Raw genomic sequence first — 21739 nt, 5'->3', positions numbered from 1 at the left:
AGCCGCAATCCAGGCCAAAGTATCAGCCTGGATGTCTCAGCGCCATCTGAAACGAAACGTGACCAAGACTGAGCTTCTTATCTTTCCCCCTAAACCAACCTCTCCTCTTCCCCCATTCTCTATTTCTGTGGATAACACTCTCATCCTTCCTGTCTCATCAGCTCGTAACCTTGGGGTCATCTTCGACTCCTCCCTCTCCTTCTCTGCACATATTTAGCAAACTGCTAAAACCTGTCATTTCTTTCTCTATAATATCACCAAAATTCACCCTTTCCTTTCTGAGCACACTACCAGAACCCTTATCCACACTCTTATCACCTCTCGCTTAGACTATTGCAACTTGCTTCTCACAGGTCTCCCACTTAGCCATCTCTCCCCTCTTCAATTTGTTCAAAATTCTGCTGCACGACTAATATTCCGCCAGTGTCATTATGCTCATATTAGCCCTCTCCTCAAGTCACTTCACTGGCTTCCTATCCGTTTCCACATACAGTTCAAACTCCTCTTATTGACCTATAAGTGCATTCACTCTGCAGCTCCTCAGTACCTCTCCACTCTCATCTCTCCCTACATTCCTTCACGGGAACTCCATTCACTGGGTAAATCTCTCATATCTGCACCCTTCTCCTCCACCACTAACTCCAGACTCCATTCCTTTTATCTTGCTGCACCATATGCCTGGAATAGACTTCCTGAGCCAGTACATCAAACTCCATCTCTGGCCATCTCCAAATCTAAGCTAAAAGCCCACCTTTTTGATGCTGCTTTTAACTCCTAACCCTTGTTCACTTGTTCAGAACCCTTATTTTATCATCCTCACTTTAACATTCCCTTATCTCTTGTTTGTCCTGTTTGTCTGTCCTAATTAGATTTTAAGCTCTGTCGAGCAGGGACTGTCTCTTCATGTTCAAGTGTACAGTGCTGTGTACGTCTAGTAGCGCTGTAGTAGTGATAAGTAGTAATGGTTTGCAAGAACATCAGAGCAGATTACTCATATACCACAGTAGACTTTTCCATCGGTTTGCATTGCTTGTGTTAATAAAGTTTTTTGTATTTTAGTAACATCATCGCAGCTGAAGCAGTGAGAAACACTGACAGAAGTAGTTCAACACTACAGCACCATAACAGAATATTGAGTAAGCAGCAGAGCAGTAGGCAGTTTGAAAACTTCTGATTTAGAATAATGCGGTTTTTGTAACAAGCCCCTGAAGCAGTGAATCCACAAAACTCAGCGCAGGGTCAGGTATCAAGAGGGACATTTTGAGATAAGTATACCATCCTTCGTAAAGGTACCCGTACTATTAATATGAATTTATGAATTAAGGTGCTGACTGTATGGTTCACCAATATATAAACCTGGGAATCTAGAGTATCACACAGTGGAATTTTGGTGTACCTTTTCTAATTTTGCTAGATATTTTTTTTGAGATGCAATGACCACATTTGCACAAAATACTACAAGTAAAATCGCACCATGGAGCTATACAGAGGAAATACAATATTCTTTGTTTTATTCTCTATTCCTTTCCTAATTAGCCCAAACATTCTGTTGCTTTTTTTACTGCTGCCACACACCAAGAAGAAGATTTCATAATATTGTCCACAGTGACACCGATCTTTTTCTTGGGTGGCAACTCCTAATGTGAAACCCAGAATCATTCTTCCCAAAGTGCATCAATTGTCCACATTAAATCTCATCTGCCATTTAGATGACAAGTCTTCAGTACCATAAGTTCCTGCTGCTGATTTAACAAGTTTGAATAACTGCATCAGCAACAAATTGGATTACCTCATTTGTCGTTCCCATTTCCATATCATTTTATAAATGTTAAAAAGTGGCAGTCCCAGTACAGATCTCTGTGGCACTCCACTACTTAACCTCCTCCATTGGGAGAAATAGCCACTTAACCCTACTTTCTGTTTTATTTTTAGAGAGTTTTCAATATTTGGCATCAATATAATGTTATGGGAACAGAACCATAAGGAAATAAAAGAGAAGGAAATAAGCTATCACATACATCAAAAAGGATTCCAAAAGGCCACCTCAAGGACAGCAAAGGAGAATTTCAGATAGAGTGGAAGAAAAAAAATTTAAATAAATACATTTCTAGCTAAGCAACAAACTGGATGCCAGACTTACGTCTGCTGAAGCCTGGTATAAATCCCGGTATCCAAATTAGGTGCGGAGACCCATTATTCTATACTATTTTCCAAGTCGGTCCTGGAGTACTCCCTTGCCAGTCAGGTTTTCAGGATATTCACAGTGAAAATGCATGAAAGAGATTTGCACACAATGGAGACAATGACACAAATCAACCCAATACATATTCATTGTGGATATCCTGAAAATCTGACTGGCAAGGGGTTACTCTAGGACCAACTTGGGAAACACTGCGTGCAACTTGTGGAACGCCCATGACCACACCCCCTATGGGGTCCTTTTACAAAGGCACGCTAGTGTTTTCAGAGTGTGCTAAAAACAAGCATGCACTAAACGTTGAGTCACCCATATATTTCTATGGGTGTCGCTAGCATTGAGCATGCACTGATTAGCGCAGCTTTGTAAAAGACCCCCCCCCCCCCACGTGATTTAGTGCCCAATGTAATAGAATAGTACACAGCAAGAAGCAGGCACAAATCATAATTGGTGCCAATTAATGCCAGTAATTCACTGTTAGCATCCAATTATTGATGTTAACAGCTCGTTAGCCAATTATGCTGAGTGCGCATCTCAGAAGCGCACCCAAACCTAAGTGCCATATATAGAATCTGGGGGTAAATGTCCATCCATAGGACCCTGCATTACCGGTGCTGATGCTGGGACAGTTTTACTCTTTCCCTGTCTCTTGTGCATATCGTGGAAAATAACTTCGCTCACCAGATCCAAAGTAATATCTCATTCCAAAATTTGCTCCAAATTACTCCGATGGGGCTACAAAGGGACATGCATGTCCCTATGGGCATACCCTTTCAGGTACACCCTACAGCCGCATGCCTTAAGAAATCTGCCTTATCTGGCAAGGGAGGAGTTGGAGCCGCCAATGTCACACTCCCACAACCAACTGACTGCCCAATAACAGAGTTCAACAGCCAGCAGAGGTCTTCTCCAGGCAGCACCTTCCTTTCCAGTTCTCCTTCACTCCTCCCCGTTTTCTATCTTTTAATCAGTTACCAATCCTCAACAGAATACTGCCTCCTATCCCATGGCTTTTTCAACTTCCTTAGAAGTCTCGCATGAGGGACTTTGTAAAGATGCTTTCTGAAAAATCTAGTTACACTACTGCTGACTCTCCTTTATCTACATGTTTATTTATGCCTTCAAAAAAAATGTAGCAAATTGGATAGGCAAGACTTCCCTTGACTGAATCCCTGCTGATTCTGTCCAATTAAACCATGTTTTTCTATTTACAAGCAAACACAAATCAAACTGGAATCTGACAGCATGGCTGCCACTAATAGGTAATGCAGATTTTCCTGTGGGCATGACCAGTAGTGCTTTCAAAAGCTGGGAGCACAGATGAATTAAGATGATTAAACACCTGGTAAACATTGACAGTAAAATATCATTTGCTCACCTTAAAGAATTCCCCATTGACAGAAGGATTATTTTTGCTTATCTGCAAGCCAGTCATTATATTTATTCTCACCCTTTCCAAGAATTTACAGAGGAGGCACTTGAGATAGTAGAGAAAACACTTTTGTTTGAAACAGAGCGGCGATACAAGTTTCTTGGTTATAAAAAGTCTTAGCGGCAATTTTACCATTCTTAGATATGAGACAGCGGGTGATAAGATGGAAATAATAATTTATGTAGGTTTTCCCACAGTTAACAGTTAAATTAAACTCTGGTTTGCAAGAACAGTGCTACAAACATTTTTTAGAGGCTACATTTCCCTAAGTAAGGCATTAAAAATGGGTATAGCTGTGTGGAATGGACAGTGCAAGCCTGGTGGGGGCAGGTGGGGGGTATGTGAACATATTTAACATTGTTTGGGAAGAAATCTCTCATTTTGCTGCTCAATCTCAGCTTTTTTGTTCACAGATTTTTCTGTTATAACATCAACCCTTGTTAAAAAGGAAAAACAAATGCTCTATTATATGTTCATCTTGGCTTAGGAATCCTGCTAAACTGGAGAAAATCAGATCCATTTAACATTAAACAATAGATAATTTACTTTATAATGCTCCATAACCATAATAGTATAAAGTAGCATGTAACCAGTTGCAAAACTGGAAACGCTATCAAGCAATATCGGAGCCAATATAGTCAGCTATCCCATATACAGCCCACAGTTGTGTCCTCTGTCTAAGGGGTTAAGTATGAGCTAGTTCATAACCCGGTGGTCCACAGATAAGAATATGAAATATTAGGCCTAGGTTCAGTGGAAGGAACCTCACCAAACCTAGGTGAAGGAGTATGACAGAGGAAATAAAAGAAGGGGGGTGGGGTAAGATGGTTAAGGGGGATTGTAAATGGGATTAATTTTTGGTAACCTGTAAAAACAACATAACTGTTACGGTCACTAACTGTTGCACTGGTATTAAATATGCCTTTTGTTTGTTTCAATTAAAAAAACTAATTATTTTTAAAAAGTTGTCTGTATGCTTAGTAATTTTCTTTATAATAGTTTCTATCATTTTTTTTTCTGGCACCGACATAAGGCTTACTGATCCGTAGTTCCTGATCACCTATGGAATCCTTTTTAAAAATTGGGTTTAAATTAGCCACTTTCCAATCTTGAAGTACCCTGAATGATTTTAAATGATTAGATTACTAATAGCAGATCTGTAATTTCATTTTTGTATTCTCAATACTCGGGGGGGGGGGGGGGGAGGGTGTACACCATCTAGTCCAGGTGATTTACTGTTCTTTAACTTATTACATCCTCCAGGGTCACCAAATCTTTCCAGCTCCTCTGTATCGTCATCTTTAAATATCATTTCTGGCATGGTTAGCTCCTTTACATCCTCCGCAGTAAAGATTAAAGAATTAATTTAGTCTCTCAAGTTTCTCTTTTATTTGATATACCGCTAGGGGTATATACCATCAAAGTGGTTCACAATTCAATATGTAGGAGAGACCAAAGTGGAAAAGAACTACAATACATATAGGTCAGGTTAAGAAAGAAAAAGAACAGAAAAGGGTACAAGGTTGAGAAGGAAGAGGAACTGAGAAGGACTATAACAAATCCAGCACGTAATGTGTCAGGTTCATGCCTCTCCAAAGAAGGAGACTCAAATGTCAGATAGCAGGCCCATAGACTCTTCAATATGGCTTTGTCCTCCTTGACTGCCCCTTTTACTCCTTGATGATCTAATGGTCCAACTGACCCCCTCATAGACTTTCTGCTTCTAATGTACCTGAAAACGTTTTTACTATCAGTTTTTACCTGTATAGCTAATGTCTTTTCAAATTCTCTTTTAGGCTTCCTTATCAATGCTTTGCATCTATCTTGCCAGTGCTTATATGCTGCTTCTTGTCTTCCTCATTCAAATCCTTTTTCCATTTTTTAAAATATTTTCTTTTGGATCTAACACCTCTTTTATATCACCTTTTAACTATGCTGACTGTTCATTGGCTTTCCTTCCATCTTTTTTAACAAACATCCATATTTTATTTAAACTTCTAACCTTTGCAGCTGCTGCTTACACGCTTATATTGCCTTATAGAAGAGGCATAAAATAGGTACCTTTTTGAGAAGGTTATAGACATCCTGCTATGAAATCACCTCCACCCTCACTATGTCTAACTGCAAACCAATCCAGTGGTTTAGGGAGTACTGCTAGAACAATACTATTTTAGCTCCAAGAGTCTCATATGAAGTTCAAATCTGCTGACATAGACACTCCTTCATTTAACCTCAGAATGAATCCTTCACTAGTTGAACATGAATCTGCTTGTCTGGGAACATATACAGCAGTGGACCAGAATTATCAAGGGCTTTAGGCACTCCTTCTAGGTCATATGTTTGTTTGTTTGTTTGTTTTTTCAGTTATTTATAAATGATTTTTATTGATGATCAGACATTCTAAACAGAATTATTATGCGCATACATTCTGTAATCATACTGACATTTCTGGTACATTGACTTACATCACATCTGTATCATCACTTTTTTAACATTTACCCCCTACCTAACCCCCCCCCCCCCCCCCTTGTATCCTCTTAACTTTGAGCTTCATACTTCATGGTAACAAGTACTTCCTTGATTTATCAGCTACCTTTAACCCAACTTCCACAAGGAGCGTATGTCTTCTTGGTTCTCCTTGATCTAGAGCATTTCTAGGTCATATGTTTTAAAAATCTTATTTCCATGTATCTATCATTTTTATCTTTTCTTCCTTAACCTAAAAAGAATAGCCTACTTTCAGACAAAAGCGGAATTGCCCTCTCTGTAACTTGAATAAATGAAATGCCATATCCAAAACCAAGCAAACACCTTGAAGCTCATTCATCTATAAATCAGGAAAAAAAATATTCCACAGTAAAACTCTGATTTTCATTTTGCTTAACAGCCACACCTATGCAGATATTATTCTTTTACTTTCTGATCATGATCTGCAGGATCTGGATCTTACATCAATACAATGCTGCCTAAATGCTATTATTGGTTGGCTCAGTACTCATTGCCTTATTCTGAACCCTGCAAAGTCAACTGCCTCTTGGATCACTGATCGACTCTACTGTGCTTCTATTACTCCCACTATATGCAGTACTCCGATTATTTTGGTAGATATATTTAAATATTTAGAAGTCTATTTTGACTATTAACCATCTTTTGTCTCCCAAGTGGCTTCTGTCATTAAATCTTCTCATGGTTTTACGATACTTTCAATCAGTGTGCAACTTGTTAGGTCCTCCCTTCACACACTAGTCACACCTAAACTTGACTACTGTAACATGGTATATGTCGGTATCACTAACAGTTTGAATAAGCAACTACAAATCTGTTCAAAATACTACTGTCTGTATTTTATCCTATGTGAAGAAATTTTTTTCATTTCATTTTATACCCTACAAACATCCAAGTTATGAACTCAGTTCTATATGGATTACATAAAATTAGGCAGAGACATGAATACGTAAAAATTGGCAGAGATATAGACACAGTTCAAGGATGGATGATTAGGCAGACATATGGATACAGTTTATGGATGTGTGGTTGGAGTGAGAAGCCCAAGGTGGGTTAACAAATTCTAGGTACTAGGAACAGAACCCATAAGTGGGTTAACAGTTCCTAAGGTAGGCGAGGGAAGATATACATGTTTGGGTTGTGACTATCAGGAATATCTTTAAAAACCCAGATTTAAGTCACATCTATCAACAGAAATTTCTTATATAAAAACGTTTTCAGTTTTTTATGAAATCTTTCATAAGATGGGTCATGGTGTACATCTTTATGCAATACATTCTACCATTTGGTCGTGTTATATTGAAAGTCGGTGATATGAGCTGATTTATAGACCACCCCTTTACAGCTTGGGAGGTGGATTATTACATGATCTCTCAGCCTTCCTTGAGATTCTGCAAAGGTAGCTCTACCAGTGACATCATGTAGCTTGGAGCTGTGCCATAAATGACTTGGTATACGAAAACACAAATTTTGAAGACAGCAGCAATGGTGTGACAAGATCATATCTGGATGCACCACAGATCAAACGAGCAGAGACATTTTGTACTGTTTGCAGCTTTTTGAAGATATAACACTATGTTGGATGCAGGAAATATAATAGTGTATCTGTGACAGAACAAAACTTTGGACCAAAAAGCAAAAAGGTGTTTTCTGAAAAATAAGCTCTCAATCATTGCAGCTACCAGAGCGATATGAATGCGTTAGACATTAGAGCAGACACTTGCGTTTCTAACATTAGGTGTTGATCAAGTAGCATTCCCAACACTTTAATGTTTGTATCTAGGGAGTATTCTGTTTGATCAATAGAAAATTTATTACTTAACATGGGTTTGAATGGGCAGGTTATCATCATAAATTTTGTCTTGTCTCTGTTAAGTTTCAGCTTAAAAGCCTTGGCCCAGCATTCTATCAGATCTAGCACACGTTTGACGCCTCCTAGCACATCCAAGATGCCATTAACAAAAGGAATACAAATGGTTACATCGTCTGCATAGATACATTTTTATTTTATTTTTGTTACATTTGTACCCCGTACTTTCCCACTCATGGCAGGCTCAATGCGGCTTACATGGGGCAATGGAGGGTTACGTGACTTGCCCAGAGTCACAAGGAGCTGCCTGTGCCTGAAGTGGGAATTGTTCCACAGTTCCCCAGGACCAAAGTCCACCACCCTAACCACTAGGCCACTCCTCCACTCGTTTTAAAACCACTCATTTCCAAGTTGTGGCCTAGTGGAGCCATCAAAACATTGAATAATGATGAAGAAATGAAGGAGCCTGAAATCTTCACTTTGTACGATCTGTGGCTAAGGTATCCCTCAAACCAAGATAGTACTTGTCACCACCAGTCCTATGTTATCAAGCATGTTCAGCAACAACCTATGGTCCACCAAGTCAAATGTCGACGACATGTCGAATTGGATGATCATGGCTCTCCTACCCATGCTAACCTCCTTTCTCAGTTCTGTCACCAAGGTTGTTAGAACAGTTTCTGTACTATAGTTAGGGCAGAACTGTGCAATACTGAAAAATGCATCATACATTCCATGGGCTGTTTGGTAACTATGCTTTCCATCACTTTGGTAATTAAGGGGATGGAGGCCACAGGTCTATAGTTGGATACTACATCCCACGTAATCCTCCTGTTTTTAGGAACAAGGGTTAGGATACCTCCCTTCTCTTCTGGGAATTGGAACATCACCACATTATTGATCCATTATCATTGGTTCTCTATCCATTTCAGAGTCTAGTTTAAAATCCTCACCCTTGCTCACAAGGCTATCTATACTGATAACCCATGGTGTTCCTTTCCTCCTCAATAAACCACATTGGTCACTCTGATAGTATAAACACCAAACAAACAAGCATTGAAAGGTCATTTATTCAGGTTAGCAGATGCAATATCTGCAGACACTCAGATTTAATATGTAAGCACTAAGGCCAAGATGATCAATTTCCCTGTACTGTTCCAAACAGCACTGTAAAACTAGCGCCGGAACAGTGCGGGGAAATAATGCCACTCTGATCGAAGCTAATAGCAAGCAAATTTATGTACACTATTACCTTTGATCATGGGGGTACTTCTGCAGGAGCATGTCCAAAGCACAATCCTCCTGCAGAAGTTGTTTGACAGGTCTAGGCTGTCAAAAAAAAAAAAAAAAATGCCCAGACCTGTCAAACATACGAATGCAAGGGGCTGGAGGACCAGTGGACCTTCAACCATCCCCTCCCCCGGACAAAGAGGGCTATAAGTCCGGCGGACCTCCAGCCCATCCCCCCCCCCCCTGTGGTCTACCACCCACGACCCCCCCCCCCCCCCCGCCACCTGTACCTTGAAGACAGAGGAGGGAGTAGCACTCATTCCAGTGCCGCCTCCAAAATGGCAGCAACCTGCCCAGCTAATTTTAACTGTGCCTTCCTCAAAGTCACATAAACAATCACCACTGCTCACAAAATCAATCCCAAGGGAATTAAAACAAAATAAATCTTGGGACTGAAATGACTAACTCTTCATTGGGCCTATCAGAAATCCCCAAGTGTCATGCATTGGCTGTTTACGGATGTTAAGGTTAAAAATTTCACATTTAGCAATCAAAACGCTAAACGCCTGAATGACAATCACAAAAATAACAAAGCCATACATTCTGTGTATGCTTCCACTGCATTAAAACAGCCATGTTCTGACATATATTAGACTTATCTGACTGTGCTGTCCTTAGGGCCTTATGCCCCGATGATCAGAAGCAAACACGGGTGCTAGAGGCCATTAGTGCCGTACTAGCACCCGTGTTTGCTCCCGCCCAGTGATCAGAGCAGATGAGCACATGAAACAAGTCTGGTTGTAAAAAGCATTTTTTTTTTTTGGGGGGGGGGGGGGGGGGGGTTAATCTTTGTCTCCCGGCTGTGTGTGTGTATATAGATGAAGTTAACTAAGTCGACGTCAAGCTTCCTAATATGATTCAATAACAGAATTTTCTCAGTTATTACCCAAATGTGAACACAATTATATTGTTAATAAGTTCTGGATGTTACTGAATTTTATTATCGTCTCACTGTATTTCCAGTTTTGGCACAGTATAAGTCATCAAACCAATGGACGATATTAAAAGAAAGATATGGCATGTGGGAACTTGCTCCTTTTGTTTTGTGGAATGCAGCGGTATATTATAAAAATGCACTTGTCTTTTTTTATTACTATTATTTCACAGAGAGCTATTGAGTAGCGAGGGAAGGGCTTCCTTCATACAGAAGTTCTGTCCTTTATCCAGTCCTTACATGCTTTTTTTGTTGTTGTGTGTTAAATTTTTTTTTTTTTTAAGAAAAAAAAATATCATGCATCTCTTCTTGTTTGTCTGCTTTTTGGATGAAGGAAGCAGCAGGGCCCTTTTTAGTGGTGGTGGTGTAGTGGTAGGGTATGTTTTGAACTTAATTTTCATACTGAACAATAATTGTGGAGATAGTGTAGACGTTTTAGAAAAGTAGAGGCTGGGGCAGTTTAACCTGTCATCACAAATGCTTTCTTGAATGTTTAAAATGTTCAATTGCTGTTGCCTGTTTCTGTTACTCTGTCTGTTATAATATTAGCATAGGCCTGCAACTATAGGCCCCTATATTTCAGTTAAGCAGAATCAAATCAAATTGAATCGAAAAATCAATTCATAAGAGTGAATCGCATAATTTTTGAGTAAATTGGACAGCACTAGTTTGCAGAGCATTGGGGAGGAATGGGGAGCCCTGTCCAGAATGCATCTGCGTGCTTGCAGCCTACCCCAACCCCTCCTGGAGAGAAGCCCCCCACCCCCCCAAGACAGAGAGGGCTGCCCCCCCCCATTGGTCCAGCGCCCCCAACCCCCACAGGTGATCTAGCACCCTCTGAACCCCCGTGTACCTTGGATGGAGGGAGTAACAATCCCTCTTCCTTCCAGCGCCGCCTTCAAAATGGTGGTGCCCTGCCCAGTGCATCCTGGGATGTGCTGGGAAGGGCTTCCCTACCAAATTAGGGTAGGGCTTCCAGCCCTCTCTGTCCGGGAAGGGTTGGGGGGGCTAGAAATCCACCAGACCTTCAGCACCTGGTGTCCAGGGTGGGATTGGGGACCTGCAAGCACGCAGATGCATGTTGGACAGGGCTCCCCATTCCTCTCAAACAATGCTCTGCAAACCCCATCAGCTCCGAGCTGGCGTAGGGTTTGCCGTGGCAGCAGCACCCTTGTTTGGCACGCAACCCGCTGAGCATTGGAAAGAAATAGTTAATGCCCTGTTTAGCATGCATTTGCATGCTACTTGCAGTCAGAGCTGGTGAACTTGTTATTTCATGCTATCGGCTCTGATCACGGGGCGGGAGGAAACGCGGGTGCTAGTATGGCACTAATAGCCTCTAGCACCCGCGTTTGCTTCTGATCATCGGGGCATAAGGCCCTGAGGGTAGTTAGCGCAGTCAGATAAGCGTTTTGATTTCAGTTTATTTGGTTACTCTTTATTGTATACATTTGCTGTTATTCTGTTTTTCTTTATAGCTATGCTATTATTGTACTCCACACCTTGCTAAATGTGAAACAGAAATAAAATTTAGCCTTAACATCCATAAACAGTCAATATATGACACTTGAAGATTCCTGACAACAGGCCCAATGAAGGTTTAGTCATTTCAATTCCAAGTTTGTTTGTTTTAATTACCTCAGGGTTGATCTTGGGACCAGTGGTGATTGTTTATGTGACTTTGTGGAAGGCACAGTTAAAATTATCTGTGTAAAGAAGCATGAGCAAATCGAGCTACCCCACCAATACCAGCAAGAGCCAGTTTGAAGTATCTCCCTTTGAAGGCTGGGGGAGGTGAGAGAGGAAAGAGCTGTTCTTGCAAGTTAACTTGTCACTTTTCTGCTATTAACTTCGCTGGCCAACATGGAATTCAAAAAAGCATTTATAGTAACAAACTGTATTGTCTTCCCTTTGAACAGTGTACATCATTTGGTACACAACTGATGTATTCAGCTGTGTAATTTTTTTTTTTTTAATTGTTCAATAAAACAGGATCCCAGAACTGGATTCAGTATTTGTTCCGGGTTTTCTGGATTCAGTACTCACAGAGAGTGGTTGTAGCCTATATCTCAGTCAATGGGCTAATCCACTCATGGGGCTGAATCTAGATGGCTATTTGATAAATGCACATAAACGCCTAGGTATATTTATAAAATAAGCTTCACATAATAGGTGTCTTTCTGGACTTTTCAAATAGGCATCGTGTTATAAAGTCAAGCCCTATCCAATCAGTTAAATACTAATATACAGGTTACCTACAGAGGTGGTGGGTTCAGTAGTACAAGAAGATTTAAGAGGCGAGATGAGATAAAACATGTGTCTGGAATGATCTAAGTACAGTAGATCCTGCCAGGAGGGAGAGGACTAGATTATATTGCCCAATGAGGTTCCTTCCAGCCCATTTCTGTTTCTAGCAGTGGTCATATAGAATGAAGTTTCTGATTCCTGCATTTCTAACTATGACTTAGATTACATACCGAGTCCCCTTGCCGCAATGTCAGTGGCAAAAAGGACAGCAGCCTTCTTACGAACAAAGTCATTATAAACCTCCATCCTCTTCATCTGCTGCTGTTTGCCGTGGAGGGCCAGGACAGGAATGCCAGGACGAAGCCTGCAGAAAACCCGGAACAAATACTGAACCTGTAAAAGAGAGGAGGGTGGAAGTTATCAAGACAAACGCTAAGGGCTATAACTAGGTGCCCACATTTACCCATGTAAATGCATAGTTACCCATGTAAATGCTAAACACTATTTTGTTAATGCATGCATAAGTGAGAGTGTAAATGCATAGGGGGCATATGCACAGGCAGGACGTGAGCGAGGCTCCCACTTACACGCAAAACTTACAGAATACTATGTTCAACCCTACTGCATTTATGTGACCACAGTTATGCTAGGTCTTTGGCTGGGTAGCTGTGGGGTGTGATACCAGGTTACACTACTATTCTATAATGGAATCTGGGTACCCCATTCCGGTTATAGAATAGACTCACCGCAAGATACCTAAATGGAGGAGCCCACTTATACAATTTCCTCCCAAATGCAAAATGGGAATAGTTGACTGTATTGTTTCACTACGAGACAAATAAATAAATAACAAAAATATGCAAAACAGTAATTTGTGTGTGTGGTCACTTGTATGATTTATGTTCAATAAAGGCTGCTCTCTGGAATGCACATCACTTGATGTGTTTCCTCTCCACCCTTTCCTGTTTTGTGGAGTTTTGGACTTCCCACCTTTTGTTGGTGTTGTTTCACAATGAACCACAACAAACAAAACTCCCAAATTCAACTTTTCCACATCAGCTGCTTTAGCAGAGAACATTTGATCTTCACTCTTCCTGCACAGAGTGTGCGGTCCCCAAGTACCACAAACTCATAATAAGGAAAGACTGTGTAGCAAATGTTGGACTTTTAAATCAATCCCCAAAGTTTTATTCCTAAGAGATATCTATTTTGGTTGCTTTTCATGCAGACTGCCTAAGGGCTAATGGAGTTATATATTCTAATGTGGAATTCACATAAAGCAGGCTTATTAAAAAGGTACTGAGATACCCATTTTGCTCCCTCCTACATTACAGCATGAGTGCAGCTTCTCTCACTGAACAATCTTATGTTGAATATGGCTTTCCTTTATAACATCACTATAACCTACATGTGGGAGAGTGAATTTTCCTGCTTCCTATCACACCTGTCCCAGGGCCAGATGCACAAAGCTTACCTTGCTATTAACGTTGCTTTAGACTGGTTCTAGCCAGTTTAAAGCAAACGTTTAGGTAGCTAGGAATGCACAATGGGGGTTTTCTGTGGCTCTAACGTGTGCCTTTAGCAGCCACCAAGAACCCCATGCAAATGTATTCTAATGAGCTCATTTGTAATCAAATGTGTATTTCACGAGATGGACAGCTCCAGAGCAGCCCAAGCAGGAAGATATAAAGGCTGCCTGCTTGTGCTTCCTACCTCACCTCACCCCCACCCCCCAGTGACCCCAGAACCTTTTAAAAAATGTTCCTTGGTGGTCCAGTAGACCAAACCCCTTCCCCTGCGCAGGCACACACACCCCTCCCTCCCGCACCCAGCCCACCCCCTCGCCCCTCTCTGTACCTTACAACAAGTTGGAGGCAGGAGGGCAGGAGCAATGGCTTCCCCCTCCTGTCTCAGGCCTGCCCAGAACAAAATGGCGGTGCCCAGTCCCTGCCCAGTGCATTCTGGGATGCAGTGGGCAGGGCTAAACACCATATAAGGGGAAAAACCCTTGAGCTTTTCCACCCATCTATTTATCCCAACTGACTCTGTACCACCCACCTTGTTCCCATCTATATATCTGCACTTGGCCTCTCGATTACACAGTAAGCTGCATTGTAGAAAAGCAATAGTATCATATCTATGCTATATGGTGCTTATTAGGTGTTTCATTGGTATTATGCTGATATTGTATTATATATGTTAACTGAATGTTCTTCATGCTATTATAGTATTGTTTCTATTGTACTAACATTTATCATGTTTCTGTTATATGATTGTTCTGCAGTGCTGTTAAATATGCATATTTTTGATACTGTTTCATGTTAGTCCTATTATTAGATTTAAATTTGCCATTTCTAAGTTTACCTCATTTGTCGTATTTATGTTTATATTTGGTCATTTTACTATTGTTATGCTGTTAACAAAATTGTAAGTTTCATGTTAAAATGTACCTGCTGTACACCAGCTAGGGTGAATCTCTTCATAACAGCGCTTAACAAATACCAATGAGTATAAACTAACTTGTACGATTTCCCAAAGAGGTGATTAAAAGGGCAAAAACATTAACAATCTGAAAGTACAAAGGATTTTCAAAAGAGAAGCAGCACAGGGAAGACTATCCGGAACTCCAAAAAGAAAAAAGGAGGAAAGGAAAGGCAAAAGAAAAGACAGTTAATACGATAAAAACATACTACCGAGGTAAATCATACAATTCTAACCCCTGCATCTCTCTTAATGTTAAGCAGCAGCAAGCTTTAGTAAAGAGCACCATCCAAGGACCTTGGCAGGAATCCCAGCAGTAATTTCTCTCAGCTATATACGTCACCCATGGAGAGGGAGTCAATGCTTTGGGAATGCCTCTCTCTTTCTCTATACACACACCCCCTATATTGGCAGATTCTGCTTTTTTGGCATTCAAACAAGCCAACATACACCCCAAATATGTTCTCTGCTGATATGTAGTTTTGCCTGTGTTTATATGTATGTACTCTGCTGAGAACAAGCAATTTGGATTGGCTGAATAACAGTTTGTAATTTAAAAAAATAGAAAAGACATAAAAAGACAGACAGACAGAGACATAGCTAATGTGCAAGAATACCTCTTTGCAGCTTGCAAAAAACACAATGCTCTTTTTCTTCAGGTGGCTTTTCAGGAAGGAGTACAGCATATTGACTTTCTGCTGTAGGTCACAAACGACATACCTCTGCTCCAAGGTCGCTGGAGTGCTGTAATAGAAAAACAGGACAAGGGCTGCAATTACAAATCTCTTGCACTGTTTATGCAGAGAGCCAAACCGACCTACAGCTTCTGCTGTCTACAGAACCAATGGGGCAAAATATGGCCGTGTCGGGTTATGATTTTTAATCTATTTTTATGTGTTGTAGTCGATACCATTAGCCAATGATTATTTCTTCTAATCATCTGGACATTTGATCTGCTGTGGTATTTGCTGCAGTCTTCAGAAGCCAAAATCTCTTCCCTTCTTGTGGGTAAATTCCATGCCTTTAAGGTACATATCCCTTCAAAATTATCTAATCAGCAGTCTAGCAGATTATGTGGCTCATTTTCAAAAGTCTCAATAACAGTATAAAGTGGCATCTGGACATTTTTTAGACAGAAAAGTCCAAATTGCAATTTTCAAAACTCGGATTTCAGATGTTTCTCTGTAGTGCATCCAAATCACAAGGGGGCGTGTTGGGGATGGTATTTGGGCATTCCCAAAATTTGGATGTTTTTCTACCATAATAGAACAAAACAAAAATGTCCAGGACTAAACGTTAGGCAATTTCAATCACGCCTAAGTCACAAAAAGGTGCCTTAAATAATGAACTGGCCACTGGAGGGATTAAGGCATGACTCTACCCTACTCCCCCAGTGGGGAGGGGGGGGGGGGGAACATTACATGCAAGCCTCTATGACAGCTTCAGATGTAATAGCCAGTCCTATCAGAGCAGCTTAGTGGTTGGTACAATAGAGAAGGGGACCCAAGCCCATATCATCCCACTCTAACTGGTGTGGTTAAAAGAGTGAGCCCTCCAAAGCCCATCAAAAACCTACTGTACCTACGTATATGTGGCACCTGCAGGTATAAAGGCTAGTGTAGTGGTGTTCAGTTGAGTACAGTAGGTTTTTGGTGGGTTTTGGAGGGCCCACCTTACAATATAAAGGGATTACCTTGAGATGTATACCTGGGACCTTTTTTTTGTAATGTCGACTGCAGTGCCCCCCCAGGGTGCCCCACTGCTCTGCTGGGATGTCTGTGTGGCCAGTCTACTAAGAATGCTTCCCCCCCCCCCCCCCCCCTTACATCCTAATGGCTTGTTTTTGTGCATTTTTCCTTTGGACTTTTTTTTTCTATCCCAAAAATGGTCCTAAAAGATAGACACACTGAGCACAAAAACATCTAGCAAATAGCCATTTTCAAAACAAAAAGATGGATGTTTTTCTGGTTTGAAAATTGTCATGTTCGCTACTAGATTTTTGGATGTTTTTCGCAAAATATCCAAAATCAGAATTGGACATCAGATCAAAAGTGCCCCTACACATATTTTTATGGGAGCCTACTGAAAATCAGCACTCAAAGACACTGTTAGAAGATCAACTGTAATTTTTTTTAATTTAAAAAAAAGAAAAAGAGAAGCCTTTATTCACTCCACATTAGGGATGGAGAATGGTAAGGGCTCCAGTAGGCTGAGGAGAAAGTCTTGCCAGCTTTTTATCTTGTGAGTCCTTATTTATAAGCTGGTAAATCCACCACAGCTCAGTCACATGGTCCCCAAGATGGAAAACCAGAAAAAAGAAAGAAAGACCACTCGAAGAAAGTCCTTTCGCTTACTCATCAACATCAGAAAAACCTCTACCTACATATTCTAACTCACCCAGTGCCCCTGAATGAGATCTACAGAACAAAAGCCACCTGCTGAAATATCTTACTGCAAGAATATATCTATTTTCTGTTAAGAAGCTTTGAATGCGAGTAAACTACATCTGGCTGCACTCTGATAAACATGACAGTTCTGTCTAAACTGTCCAGTCAAAGAAGATTTTAGCAGGAAGGAAGAATGTCACCAAAAGTCTGTGAAAAATATTTAGAACACTTGAGTGCAAGTTAGCCCACAGGATTGGTGGCAGCAGTGCCATGTGTGTGTCATGCAGACCTTGGCTCATGCCCTGGGGAAAGGAGTCTAAGCCATCAGTTAACACAGAAACCTAGGACAAGGAGGTAATTTTACAAACCTTAGACACGTGTCTAAAAGAGGCCAGTCACATGAATAACTTGAGAAATACACACAACCAGCGATTTTATAAAAGGTGCTGCTGGGGGAAGGTAAAAGCAAGGGTGGATAAAGAAAAGATGTTTTCCTTGCTGGCTCCACTTCAGTACAATGGAGACTGAACCAGGGATAAAGAATAGGGCGAGGTATTTACTAGATGAGAATGACAAGGTCTCAACTCATTTTGTCAGTCTAAAGAAGGAAGTGCTGTTCACAATGAAGCTTTGAAAAAAAAAGGACTGTGGATTGAAAGATCTGATTGTTTTCAGTACTTCCAAGTAATACATATCTAAGATGAGGGGACAGACAAAACTCTATTTTAAAGAAGGCTATTATAAAAGATTTACCCTTCAAGTTTAATGCTTATATGGTTTACTGTTAAACTTATAAATATCAAATAAAATAAAATAAAAGAAGGCTAAGCCTTGGAGGGTCTTTGGCAAGGAGATAGCATTTCAAACGGTTTGATATATGCCTGCATGGGGAACAGGATATAGGAGGAAGGGTGTGAAAAACAATAAAAGGGCTCAATGGAAGGAATAGGTAAATCTTTGGTTTCAATTAAAGAAAGCTATATTATTTACATGGTACTTGACACCAGTCAAACACCACAAGCTGAAGTGAGATTTGAACCTAGGTTCCACGATTCTCAACCCACTGCACTATCGATTAGGCTACCCCTCTGCTCTGCATGGACATCTGAGTGGCCATTTTATATGATGGATGTTCTTATGCTGCCATATGGACATCCACATTCCTTGTTTTCTCTGTTTATAATTTGGATATTTTGGTTTGTAAACTGAACATTCATGATGAACATTTCCGGCAAATGGATGTCCATCTCGCATGTATTTTAGAACTGGATGTTCTAAAATACATACAAGATGAATGTCCATTTGTGATGTTTTGACTTGAACGTCCATATTCCAAGTTGGACATCTTTTCTAAAATGCCTCTCTGTACGTCTGCATGGCAGCACAAGGGTTTTCTGCATAAGGACAGGAGGGGACACCATTTGATATTTAATCTTGCAGCCAGCTTAAACTCTGCTGCTACAGCTGGTCTACTGCTTTGCATTTCTGTGTCCTGAGTAGCTCTGCAGGGGCCAGCCCACCTGGCTTGGGGTACTTCTGCCCTACCTCTAGGCTTATTCCTAGGTCATTGCTTTCTGTTCCATGTTTCCTGGCTCCTGAATCTTAAATATCTATGCCTCGATTCCTGTACTTGAATCCTTTATGCCTGAGTTCCAGCATTCCAGTTTGATCTTGGATTCTGGTCCTGTTCTGGTGTTACCATGTTCCTGAATGCCTTCCCATGTCTTATTCCTGTTCATGGACTATCACAAGTTAAAAGTGCCATTAAACCTGCCTTTGAGATACTGTATATACTTGAATAAAAATGGAGATTTTTGGGCAACCCCCCCCCCCCAAAAAAAAAATATAGGGATCTTGGTTTATATTTGACTCTCCCCATAGTTACCAGCATTTCTTACTCCACTTCCCCCCCCCCCCCCCCCCACGGTTAGCAGCAGTTATTCATCCACCCCCCCCCCCCCCCCCCATGGTAACTGTGGGGAGAGAGGTGTGTGGAGGAAGAAGACAGATCCGGTCATTGTGGGTGGAGGGGGGGGGGGGGGAAAGAGAGTGTGGAGGAGAGAAATGGTGGTCCTTGTGGGAAGGAGGGGTTTAGGAAAGTAATGGTTCCTCCATTATTAGTCAACCTAAACTTAAAAAACCCATTGTTTCTTAAGTGTTAGATCTGTTTGGTATTACGCCATTGGATTTATTTGGTGTGCAGGCATGCATTCCCTAGTGGTAGAGGATAAGTATGAAAAAGTATTTTAAGTTAAACTGGGTTGAATGAGGACAGTGTGACTGATATTAAGGATAGGAGACTTTTATGTGTTTATGGAATTTTAATAAAACATTTTGTATTGATGAAAAAAGTCTAGAACATATTGTAAGTAATAAATATTGTAACTAGATAAAAGTGTATACTCAGTAGGTGAATTCATATAATGAATATTCATGAGAATTTACATATAATGGAGATAATAGACATGCAAGTCTCCATCATGTATATTAGGGATAGCCTGAAAACCTAACCTATTGGCAGCCCTCGAGGACTGGGGGTTGAAGACCAAGGACCTACAGGGAAAAGACAAGCTGAACTGCTACAGATCCTCACACAAAAAACACACACTAGCAAAATGCTGCACCTCAGTTACACAGGCAAAAAACACACAGGCTCAGCATTTTCTCCATCTTCCAGCTTAACTGGAAACAATGCTGGGATTCTGCTACCAGAAAACTTCATTCCCAACTACTTTTGAACGTCTCCTCTTGTTTAACAAGGGACTAAAAGAGGTGGTAAAACTACACCAGTGTTTCCCAAATCCAGTCCTGGAGTACCCCTTACCAGTCAAGTTTTCAGGATATCCATAATGAATATGCATGAACTTGATTTGCATACACTGCCTCCATTATATGCAAATCTTTCATGCATATTCATTGTGGATATCCTGAAAAGCTGACTGGCAAGGGGTACTCCAGGACCGGACTTGGGAAACACTGAACTATACCATAGGTTAACACAAATACCATCTCGATTTGATGAAATTATTCAGCCTTCAAATCTGGACCTTTCATCTTGCAGTTCAATGTCAATAACGCAGTCCTGCCTACTCTGCTGAATTTCTGCATCACAACAAAATTGTCGGAGTGCAGACAGGAACCAGGGCTGGTGTTAGGGGACTGCCCTGGGCCCTCATGCCCATCTGAAATTGGTAGGCTTTGAGGATCCCCTCCTAAATTTCTGCTCTTGGTCCCAATATGTTTAACACCAGCCCTGAAAAGAACAAGGATTTTATAGAGAAAAAAAAAAACACATTGCCTACCTGAATTTTGCCTTTTCATGAACCCAGACATATTCGGGATCCTTCAAACTCAGTCGTGCAAGATCCTTCACAGATTTTGTTTGAGTGGCTGAAAAAAGCAAAGTCTGACGCTTCTTGGGCAGATTTTCTACAATTGCATTCATTGTATCAGCAAATCCCATGTCCAAGATTCTATCAGCTTCATCAAGAACTGAAACATAACCCAGAAAAGTGTGTCATCATGCAGCATCCAACCTTCAGAACCAAAACCCAGGCACAGAAGACATGCAGAAGTAACTTTTGCTATTTAATCAGCTAGTTCTACCATAACATTGCAGGAAACAACGCCTATAGAAATTCTGCATATTAATAAGCACTTTAAACAGCCATATTTATTGTGCAAAACGTTCTAATAAAAGAGAAAGAATCCAAACTACTGGGCCTTGCTAAAACTTATTCATCAAGAACTTTTCTAAATCTCACCCAAGCTTTAAACAGATTTCTCTCTGATCATTCACAAGCACCAGATTACACTGAAAACACTGTCACCGCTTAGTGGCATTTTAGTTACTCACTCAGCATGAGAAGGTTAGACGCATGGAAATATGAAGTTTCATCCATATGTTGTAAAAGCCGTCCAGGTGTACAAACAAGTATATTGGTACGATTGATGCGTCCCGATTCATGCTTCAGATCCTGAAACAATTTGTAAAATAAACCCACCGTCAACACTGATCACAGCAATTAGAATTCACAGGGCTGATATTCAGCAGACTAGCTGCCACATAAAGATAAATAGATGACTTATCCTAGTGTTCCCCACAGTAAGGTCCAGGGGCATCCCCCAGCAACCCCAAGTGTAGCCCCTGACTCTCCCCACCTTCTTCAGAAAATGCTGCTGGTACTTCCTCCATAAGTTATTCTATTTGTTCCCCACACCATACATCTTTCATTGAGTTTGAGTCATGTGTGCTTCAAACACCTGAACTAGTGTCATGAGACTCCGTTGGGAATCATGCAGTTCAAACTCACTGATGCCATGTGCAATCCAAACAACAGAATAACTCTTTCAGGGACAGTTCCACACAAGCCTCCAGAGGACACACAGAGGAAATTTTAAAAAGTATGGGAAAGGGGAGGAAGTGACACCATGGGACACAAAGGATGCTTTGAGC

The 21739-nt window shown here is 40.9% G+C and overlaps 1 protein-coding gene across 1 annotated transcript in view; it reads right to left on the bottom strand.

The window, feature by feature from the left end:
* Nucleotides 1-21739, bottom strand: part of DDX10 (DEAD-box helicase 10) — a 457862-nt gene that overhangs the window by 419587 nt on the left and 16536 nt on the right. The window contains exons 5-8 of the mRNA XM_030200276.1: nucleotides 21140-21260; nucleotides 20586-20775; nucleotides 15514-15640; nucleotides 12646-12808 (exon numbers count right to left, since the gene is read on the bottom strand). Coding sequence (XP_030056136.1) covers nucleotides 12646-12808; nucleotides 15514-15640; nucleotides 20586-20775; nucleotides 21140-21260 — 601 coding nt within the window. The remainder of the gene's footprint in view (nucleotides 1-12645; nucleotides 12809-15513; nucleotides 15641-20585; nucleotides 20776-21139; nucleotides 21261-21739) is intronic.

This window comes from Microcaecilia unicolor, chromosome 4 (assembly GCF_901765095.1).
Source record: "Microcaecilia unicolor chromosome 4, aMicUni1.1, whole genome shotgun sequence".
Taxonomy (NCBI): domain Eukaryota; kingdom Metazoa; phylum Chordata; class Amphibia; order Gymnophiona; family Siphonopidae; genus Microcaecilia; species Microcaecilia unicolor.
Note: the sequence above shows the minus strand (reverse complement) of the source record. Positions and strands in the feature narration are given on the sequence as shown.